Genomic DNA, 10,454 nt, shown 5'->3' with positions numbered 1-10,454 from the left:
GAAACCACTAATCAAAGAGCATGCATGGGATGGACATACACTCTCTACACAAGTTCACCAGATGTGCAGTCTGTTATTCATATGTGTCCCATAACAATTTGAATGATGGGTGGGGAGCTGTCTCTGACTCTGTTGACTGCCTTTGGATTTCTTTCCCATAACTGGGCTGCCTTGTCTGGCCTCAGTAGGAGAAGATGGACTTAGTCCTGCTGAGACTTAATGTAGCAGTGTGGGTTATTCCTCCCCTTCTCTGAGGAAAGGTACAGAGGAATAGGGAGGGATGTGAAGATGGGGCTGGGAGGAGAGGAGGAAAGGGATCTGTTATCAGGCTGTAAAGTGAATAAATAAATTAATGAGGAAATAAGCCCTTGAGTGCCACCAAATTAATCTCACCAAGTCTCTATGGATGAAGTATCCATAAGTGTGTTGTACAAATTTCCAATCTCACATTGTTCCACTCTGCACCATCGAAAAAATGCCATCACTTTCCAAAGGAACTGGTACTTGATTCAGATGAAAGAAAAATAATACATTGTCCCTTTGATTATTTGGCTGCCTCTTCCAAATTTAAGTACAAAGATGTAATTGGTGGTTGCAGTGATTATGTCTTCTCTTTGCTTTGGCAGCCCACTGACATTTGCTGGTACTTGCCCTGTGCCCACAGCAGAAATAGGAACAAAACATTGTCTTGCTAATGAAAGCATGCAATATGCATGGAGAGAATAAACAAAATCAGGGGACAGGGAAAGTATTGCCTAGGTAGAGTCAGGGAGGAGGGACAGAGAACACTAAGGCTATTTGAAGTTGTATATTTGGTATATATTTTAAATGAAGTTAGACCACTTTGGATGATAATGTCCTCCCAAAGGGAAATGATTATCTAACAAAAACTCCAGTACCATGTGTAAGAAGACTCCTTTTGAGAAGATGGCAAGTAGAATCCAGGCACTTTCAAAATAGTATGGCCTATTCCCATTGTCCTGAATGCCTCCCAGAATTTGGGGGTAAGTTCATATTGCTGAAACATACAGTTCAAACACAGGATCTGAAGGGATCCCACTGTATCTGACACAGAAGCCTCCTTCCCAAGGGCTAATTTTCATAGTACCATAAGGTTATATATGGGCTGCCAAAGAAGAACAGCAATCAATATCTTTCCCACTGTGATACCTGTGAATAAAAACAAGGAGCAGCATGACAAGTTAATTCTAAAGGTATAATAGTAGCACTTATATCTTGGCCATAACAAAAAGCTGTGTAACTGGACATGAGGAGCCCCCATTAATGCATAATTCATGCTTGGTAGTGTAAACCTAGCTAACCACCTCTGGTGAACGTGTCATAGACAATAGGATAGAATCTATTACTACTGTTTTCCCAAATGAATATAGAGTGTAACTGTATTTTTCATAATTAGTTTTATGTCCACAGAGAAGTGTAGCTCTTGCCCCATATCAATGAAGCTCTTATTATAGCAGAGAGAGATTATTACCAAAGCCACAACTGAACAAAATACAGAGACCAATTAACTGTGAGGTGTTCAGTCATAATGGATGCTGCTATAACCCAATCCCACATCTAAGCCTCCAAGAATATCTTGGCAGAAGGAGTAAAAAAAATATAACCCAGAGGACAAAGATGTCTACTGTAATATTGTGACTTCTATATATGACATGGAAGCTGTACCTACAAAACTCCAAGAATAAGGTTATTTAAACAAGACCTGAACAATGACAACTCCAGTTGGCATACTAACATGGATGGTGGACATCTGAGGAGTGACAGGCAATTAGTGCCTGCTGAGAGGGAGAATAAGTCTTCTCCATGGACTGGCCCTCTGATTGGTTGGCCAATACTAAGTGGTCAGTTCTAAATAAATCTAAATATCAGAAACATTAATGCACAACAAGTTGTATTTATACATTTATTCACATCTATATAACAATGATAAAAACAAGGAAAATAAAGCCATGAAGTTGAAGAGGGCATAGAAAAGGCTGAAGGGATGAGGGCAGATTGATATAAATATGATACACATAGATGACATTTAAAACAAAACTCCAAAAATACAAAAAGTAACTAATTAATTAAATTATTATTGAAATAGGAATAAACAACAACATTGAAAGGAACAGGGGTCAACCAGGAAGAGGAAGACAGGTCAACAGGACACCAGAGTTTAGCATATGGACCTGAGGCAGTCCAGCCTAGAAGGGGTTTGGATGGGCCATCATAGGTTCTGAAGAAGTGAACAGCTTCTGAGGGACAGCAACTGTTTTCCCTCTCACAGTCCCTTTCTGGCCACATCCTCTGAAACAACATTGTCCCAAGCACACAGCAGCCCTGCTGCATTACTTCATGGTGGGAATTATAAGGCTCTGGCACCAAGAACTCTCAGGCATCTAGCAAACTTCTGCTGTTACCTCCAGGGTGAGAGACACTTATGCCAGGGAAGCTGCTGATTAGCATTGTTCATTCAGAGTGCACAGCATGGAAGGCAAAGATGGGCATTATTTCATCACACATGCCCATAGCATGGCAGGAGCCTGCACCAGAAATCCCTTTGAAAGGTACAAAAAAGTGGAAGGAATCTTTTTTTAAAGATATTCTACTTACAAGATAGAACAATTGTCCTAAAACCTCCAGACTGCTTTCCATCCCCAGTTCTCATACCTGCATGCCAGCCACAACCAAGACTGAATAGCCTTTGTGGATGAAGTGACAATATGGGCCCAAAGCAGTGCCTATCCAGACAGGGCTCCTGGCTCCTGTGACTGCTACAAGCAGAGAGAGAGAGACACACACACACACATATTTGATGCTTCCTGAGGATTTGCTTAACAGCCACATGATCCTAGGGCTTCCCTGTGAAGAGCAGCAGTCCAACAGTTGTCTCTTATGGTTCAACTGAGTGTGTCCTCAGAAAGAGGAACAGAGACCTCTACCTAACCTGTGATCCCCCAGTCCAGCCAGTTGAATGCAGTGGTAATGGCACAGGCTCAGCAGCAGGACAGAAGTCTCCGGAGTGCAACTTTGACATCCTTGTTCCTCAGAGTGTAGATGAGGGGGTTCAAGGTGGGTGCCACCGAGGTGTAGATGATGGACACCACCTTGTCCTTGTTCAGTGAGTAGCTGGATGAAGGGCGAATGTAGGTGTAGATGACAGTGGAGTAGTACATGGAGACCACGATGAGGTGTGCAGAGCAGGTGGAAAAGGCCCGTTGCTTGCCCTCAGCTGAGCGTATCTTCAGGATACTGGCCACAATGAAGCCATAGGAGAGGATGATCACAGAGAAGTTCCCTACAGCCAGGAACACATCAGCAGCAAAAGCCATGGCCTCGTTCAATTGTGTTGGAGCACAGGAGAGCTTCAACAGTGGAGGAATCTCACAGAAGAAGTGCTCTATCACATTGGAGCTGCAGAATGGTAGACGCAGCACCAGGCTTGTGTTTATGCTGGTGTTAGTCAGACTGATGGCCCAGACAATGCCAGCCAGGAATGCACACACCCTGGGGCCCATCCAGGTACTATAATGCAGAGGGCAGCAGATGGCTACGAAGCGGTCATAGGCCATAGCTGAGAAGAGCAAAAGCTCTGCCCCCAGGGACCATGTGAAGAAGAAGAGCTGGGCCATGCAGCCCCCATAAGAGATGGTCCTTCCCCCCAGCATAGTGTCCAGTAGCTTGGGTAGGATGGTGGAGGTGCACAGGATGTCCACCACGGCCAAGTTGACCAGGAAGAAGTACATGGGGGTATGCAGAGCTGGACTGGCACTGATTGTCACCATAATAAGCAGGTTTCCTGAGATTGCAGCCATGTATAGGCAGAGGAAGCCGAGGAGAAGTGGTACCCGAAGGTGAGGCATCTCTGAGAATCCCAGGATGAGGAACTCAGTGACCAGTGTCCCATTCATCACAGAGCTGGGGAGATCTCAGGATCCCAGAGTTAGTGGGTTTTCTTTGTCAGCTTTTATAGGAAAGATATGCTCCAGTTCCAGTTTGTGCTAACAACCCAACCCAGATGTGGTGATATTCACTAGAATCCAAACCTCAGTGTTACATGGGGGTAAGAATAGAACTCTGTGCCTGCAAATACTGTAGACATCATTATAGTTGCAGAACTTCTAGGAGACTGATGTAGTCACTCATAAACCTTAGAGATGCAGGATCTTTCTACACCGGGATGTTTCTTTCTCCAGACTTCAGTGAGTGTGGAACAGGAGCAGGAATATTCCATGGAGTGAAAGTCTGTATGTCCTGGTAACAGGGATAGTTCTGATTACCTTCTATTCAAGAACACAGTGGGTGGGAACAGGGAAGAAAGGAAGAAGATGACAAAATGTCCCTCACCTGGCCATATAGAACAGCAGCAACCATCATTAAGGGGACTGGTGCACTCACCTATACGTACTATAGTCATTCATGTGTGTGTTACTGAAGCTGCGGGATTGAAAGCTTTAAAATAGGAAGTTTAAGTAAGGGCACCAGGCAAGACTGAGTCCTCTCTCACCCCTGCAGTCCTGCAGCCATGTATTTGTGTCAGAGTTAAAAGTCTGCAGCTGAATTTAGAAAGCCTTGAAACAAGTATGCTAAGATATGTAAGAGCCACCCTCCAAGTGATAAGGTAAGGTCAGACTATATAAACTATTGATTAAAGTTTCCAAGTACTGGAGCCCAAAGGTTATATTTGCAAACAGTTCACTAGATTCTATTTTTTAATGAAAGATTTTATGATTTTCATTCACCTGTATAAAGCAGCATCATATAAATACTTTACTGATTTGGGCTTTGGACTCAACACTCCTATCTGCCTCAGAAAATGTCTGAGAGGTGAATGAATATTTCAAGGTTGTGTCCCTGTAGGGGCATCCAGAAAGCAGTAGATGCCATGCACCATGGAGGGTGCTGCTCCCTGCATAGGAGATGCTATGCATTTCAATGTGAGATCTGAAAATGGGGTACAAGGGAACAAAGAAAAAGACGTGAGAATAGAAAGACACAGAGAGATAAGAGGACAGAGACAGAACACAGGGACAGAAAGACAGGCAAGGCAAAAGTAAAGAGAAACAGAAGTAGATATGACCCCTGACTACCCCACCCCCACCCACAGGGCACTGATAGATACAGAATCAAACAAAGACAAAGAGAGATCAGTAAGACACAGTGGAACAAAGACCGCAAGACAAAAGAAAAATGAAAACAGAGACAGAGTCAGAGAAACATACAGAAAGACAGAGACAGAGAGAGAGAGACAGAGAGAGAGAGAGAGAGAGAGAGAGAGAGAGAGAGAGAGAGAGAGAGAGAGAGAGAGAGAAAGGCAGAGAGACAGAGAAGGGCAGAGAGACACAGAAATTAGGGAGCTACATGGAGGTTCCCAGAGAAGATTATGCTATGATTTGTCAAAGTTGTTCTTTTTTTTTTCAGATGCTTACAGAATTTTCTTGAAAATGCCAGCTTAAGTGATCCCATACACCTGGTCACACAGTAAAAGTCAATAACCCAAACCTACTACAAAAAATGTTGTCATTATAATTAACACAGGTAAATTCACAGTCAATACAAAACTCACATGGTAAGCCTATGGCAAGAATCTTCCAAGGTATCCTCTCCAGAAACTTGCTTCTCAGCACCACACAGACGAACAGACAGACATTTAGACAGACAAACAGAAAAATCATCTATGTGCACATGTGCATGTGTGCATGAGCACACACACTCACAGAGAGAGTTAACCATCAACATTCATTAGAAACCAGTCAAATTAAACAAAAACTTCTAAAGAGCAAATGGTGACATTTCTAAGAACAGAGGGTACAATAAGATGACTGTGTGAGGACCAGAGGCCCTGTATTATCTTTTATAGGAAGGACAAGTATTCACAGGGAGAAGCCAGGCCCTGAGAGATCAATTAGGGAAAACCACACTGGCTTCCTGAGAGGACTGGCTGGGGAGATGACCAAACTTCTTCTCAGGCAACACAATACACACTTGTAGGACTGGTGACCTGCGAGCAGGTTCTCTGTGCTGATACCCAAAGACTTGCTGTCTACCTATATCACCAGTGACAGCAGAGAGTAGAGGGAGCACTCAGGCAGATCAGGGGACAACGTTTGTGCCTTGGCCAATTAACTTCCCAAACCACAATTTCTCCTAGGTTCAAAGAGCCCCTCATTCCAGATAGAAACACTTGTGAGGCCAAGGTCAAAGCTCTTTCCCCAGCCCTGTCTGCTGTCCTCTGGCACAGATTGTCATTGGTCACCATGCACTTTCATCTCCTCTAAGTGGATAATGTCCTTGGACTCTGCAGCTGTCAAAATTCATGTCCACTTTTCCTCACAAAATCAGCAAGAACAAACTTCACCTAAACATAATAACATCCCATCACAGACCTGAAGTGAAACTGCCCTTAGAAAATGGTGCTAATAGTATTGTTCTGAGTCCAGGAAGCAGCTCTCTCCCTAGAAAGGTCACATGACTGCCGTGGCCTTCAGGGGCATGAAACAATTTATGTTGCAACTTGGCTAGTTGGTTCTTCTATGGTCATGACAAACTATATGCCTTGTGTGACACCTGGCCTCTGACCTGGGCACCTGTCCAGGCTAAGGCTGTACCTTGACATAAACTCCCCTTGCCTCATTCCTCAGATTCATGCCTTAATCATCTTCCTGGATTCAGAGTTCCAATCACATCTCACTGTGCTGCTTAAAGGAATAAGGACTAGTGTATTGTCCACCATATTCCTCCAGCCCTTCCCTGCTTCTGTCTACTGCACATTCTCTACACTGCCAACAACCTCTGATGAGTGTACATTGAATCCTGTGTCCCAGTGCACATGATTTCAGCCTGAGGTCCAGCCATCCATGCAGTTAATCACAATTTGTTGGTCACAGCCATGACCCAGGTCCCAAAGCAACCTCTGGGAACACTGCTGGGATTGCCTCACTAGGACCCTCTCTACTCTACAAACTAGCATGAAGCATGGCCAGCACAGTGTGCGAGAGAGGCTGCATTAGTGGTGTAAGAGCTTTAGCCATCTCTTCCAAATGCTCAGCTTCCTCCTATATCTGTGATCAAGAGTAGGTCTCCAACTCCCAATATGATATAATTACATGTAGAGACAAGGACATGTTCTCAGTATCTAACCACATCATAAAAGCAGGTACCAAGACCCCAGTGCACAAGCCTCTGGGTTGAACAATCTCTCTCCTTTCAGGTGAGAGGAAACAATTTGTGCATTGGCAAATGACATAGTTGGGTTCATGAGACAGAAGGCATGGACAAAGTGTTCACAGTTAGCCCAAATCAGTGTGAGGATATGAATCAGAAATTACCTGCCTCTTCTCCTCAGGTCTGTGCCCTGGATGCACTGTCCTGGAATGACTGGAGATGCTTACAAATCCCCAGTTCAATCAAAGCCAGTTACACTAAAAAATGAAGTCTACTTCTAAGAAGACCCATGCCCTTGTTACCTCCCTTGAGTGGGCAAGAGGTCAAGGACAAGACTGAGTGATGATGGGTGAGGGGGAGAGGAGCAGGTGGAGGTGTCAACCTTAAAAAGGTGGGTTAGCCTTAAGATAATGGACTTTTCCTTCCTAGGTCCCCCCCTCCCCACTTGCATAGTCTATGGGTGCTGCCATGAGGCTTGGCTGGGTCTGCCAGCTTCCTGAGTACTAACTCGAGGACAGGACTGTGTGTTTTCTTTCAGATGCTGGACAAGCAGAAGCATGCCCTTGAGCTCTCTAGCAGTCTTTCTTCCTCACTCTCTCCCACACTAAGCTCCCCACCCTTGGGCTATCTGTTGCATGTGACAGACCCTCCTTCAGGGTGATTTTAAAACATGGATTCCCCATTCTTTTTTCATCCCTTTCCTCCAAGGCAGTTGCATGATGCACAGTTTGCTTACCCTGATTTTTTTTTTAATTCTTTGACTTGTTAGTCCTTTCTTTTTTTCTAAAGCAATCTCCCAGCCATGTGACTGACCTTCATGGTTGTTTATTTGCTTTCTTGCTTACTTGTTTTATTTTAGACACAATATTCCCTTTTCTTACCTTCTCATCTCCATTCTTTTACTCTAAAAAGCTGTAAGATTTTCAGCTTGCCTGAACCTCAGGCTTTTCTTTTCATCTGTAATAAGTTGTCCTTGCACTTCCATGTGACTTATTTCTTAAATGAACACACCTATAACACTTTGAATCCAAGAAAAGGCTCTAACTTTCTTGATATTATATATTTGCTATACCCAAATTTCCTGCATTTCCAGTAAAAGTCTTCCCTCACTTTTAATTATTCAGTCAGTGGAGAGAATGAGCCCATCCTGTATGCCCAGAGGCATCAAGGCTTTCATACACTTTAGAACCTGAAGAAAAAAAATACCCCAAGCCTCATAATACAGTTTTCTTGAACATTTTATTTCAATATATGTTCATATAGAATATACTTTGCTTCTTGAATAAAATTCTCACCTAACCCAGTGAGATGTAAAAGTCATTACTTAGTCTCTAAATCAGATCACAATTGCTGAAGTTGGAGATGCCATGTGAGAGAAAGAAATGCATCTATTGCTACCTTGAAAAACAGTGGCTTCGATGGAGAGCATGGTCTACAGTAATAGCAATGAAGTGAGCAAAATAAAATAGAGCATGGAACTGGATCTGTGGTAATGGTAATCAGGTTGTTGGCATGCTCCCCTGGAAAAAGTTACAGGGTGCTCTCCTGGGAATCCAATTGCCAGTCTTTAATGTATATACAAATCTTAGGCTAAGGTGTACAGATGCCAAATTTAACTAGGGGTGGAATTTTTGATTAACACAGCTGCCCATAAAATAATTTATTCGAGGCAGTCTGGGAGATCACAGCGCAGCTTGCTCCTGTGGCCCAGAGCTTGGGTTCCAGTCCTGAGGCCTCTGGCAGGAGCCCTCAGCTCAGTTCTCTCCGCTTCTGGATCCAGATCAGCCTGGGCAGCAACACCACATCTCCAGGTCCTGCAAGAGGCAAGAGGGGCTTCTGGGCAGACAGCTGGGAGAATTCGGTGTGCTCCGGTGAATCCAGTGGGCCCCAGCGGGAGCCTTCGGGTGTTTGCTTCAGGATATGAACAGCCTGGGCAACAGCACCCTGTCTCCAGGCAGTGCAGTAGGTAAGCTGTGCACCAGAGGCCACCTGGGAAGGGGCAGCTTGCACTGGTGAGTCCAGCATTGACAAGACCAACTAACACCAGTGAGAACTAGATGGCAAAAGGCAAACGCAGGAACGTCACTAACAGAAATCAAGGCAATATGGCAACATCTGAATCCAATTCTCCTCTACCAACATGTCCTGGATACCCCATCACACCAGTAAAACAAGATTTGGATTTAAAATCACTGGTCATGATGCTGGTACAGGAACACATGAAGGACATACTTAAAGAAATTCAGGAGAAAATGGATCAAAAGTTAGAAGACCTTGCAAGGGAAACACAAAAATCATTGAAAGAAATCCAGGAGAATACAAAAGCCAACAGTGAGGAAACGCAAAAAACACTTAAAGAAATACAGGAGAACTTTGGTCAACAGGCTGAGGTCATGAAAGAGGAAACACAAAAATCTCTTAAAGAATTACAGGAAAGCACAAACAAGCAAGTGAAGGAGCTAAGCAAAACCATCCAGGATCTAAAATCAGAAGTAGAAACAACTAAGAAAACTCAAAGGGAGACAACTTTGGAGATAGAAAGCCTTGGGAAGAAATCAGGGGACAGAGATGCAAATATCAACAACAGAATACAAGAGACAGAAGAAAGAATCTCAGATGCTGAAGATTCCATAGAAACCATGGACTCAACAGTTAAAGAAAATGCAAAATGCAAAAAGCCTGTAACCCAAAATATCCAGGAAATCCAGGACACAATGAGAAGACCAAACCTAAGGATTATAGGCATAGATGAGAGTGAAGATTTACAACTTAAAGGGCCAGCAAATATCTTCAATAAAATTATGGAAGAAAACTTCCCTAACCTAAAGAGAGAGATGCCCATGAATATACAAGAAGCCTACATACAGAACTCCAAACAGACTGGACCGGAACAGAAATACTTCCCGTCACATAATAATCAAAACACCAAATGTTCTAAACAAAGAAAGAATATTAAAGGCAGTAAGAGAAAAAGACCAAGTAACATATAAAGGAAGACCTATCAGAATCACAGCAGACTTTTCACCTGAGACTATGAAGGCTAGAAGGTCCTGGGCAGATCTCATGCAGACTCTAAGAGAACACAAATGCCAGCCAAAACTACTATATTCAGCAAAACTCTCAATCACCATAGATGGAGAAACTAAGATATTTCATGACAAAACCAAGTTTACCCAATATCTATCCACAAACCCAGCCCTACAAAGGATAATAGGAGGAAAACCCCAATACAAGGAGGGAAACTTCATCCTGGAAAAAGCAAGATAGTAACCTTTCATCAAACCCAA

At 43.5% G+C, this 10,454-nt stretch overlaps 1 protein-coding gene across 1 annotated transcript; it reads right to left on the bottom strand.

The window, feature by feature from the left end:
• Window positions 1-2,999: 2,999 nt before the first annotated feature.
• On the bottom strand, window positions 3,000-3,914 carry LOC127678812 (olfactory receptor 13G1-like). The gene has a single exon (XM_052174055.1). It carries the CDS (start codon window positions 3,912-3,914, stop codon window positions 3,000-3,002), a length of 915 nt encoding a protein of 304 aa, XP_052030015.1.
• Between the last annotated feature and the right edge of the window lie 6,540 nt (window positions 3,915-10,454).

This window comes from Apodemus sylvaticus, chromosome 1 (assembly GCF_947179515.1).
Source record: "Apodemus sylvaticus chromosome 1, mApoSyl1.1, whole genome shotgun sequence".
NCBI lineage: Eukaryota > Metazoa > Chordata > Mammalia > Rodentia > Muridae > Apodemus > Apodemus sylvaticus.
Note: the sequence above shows the minus strand (reverse complement) of the source record. Positions and strands in the feature narration are given on the sequence as shown.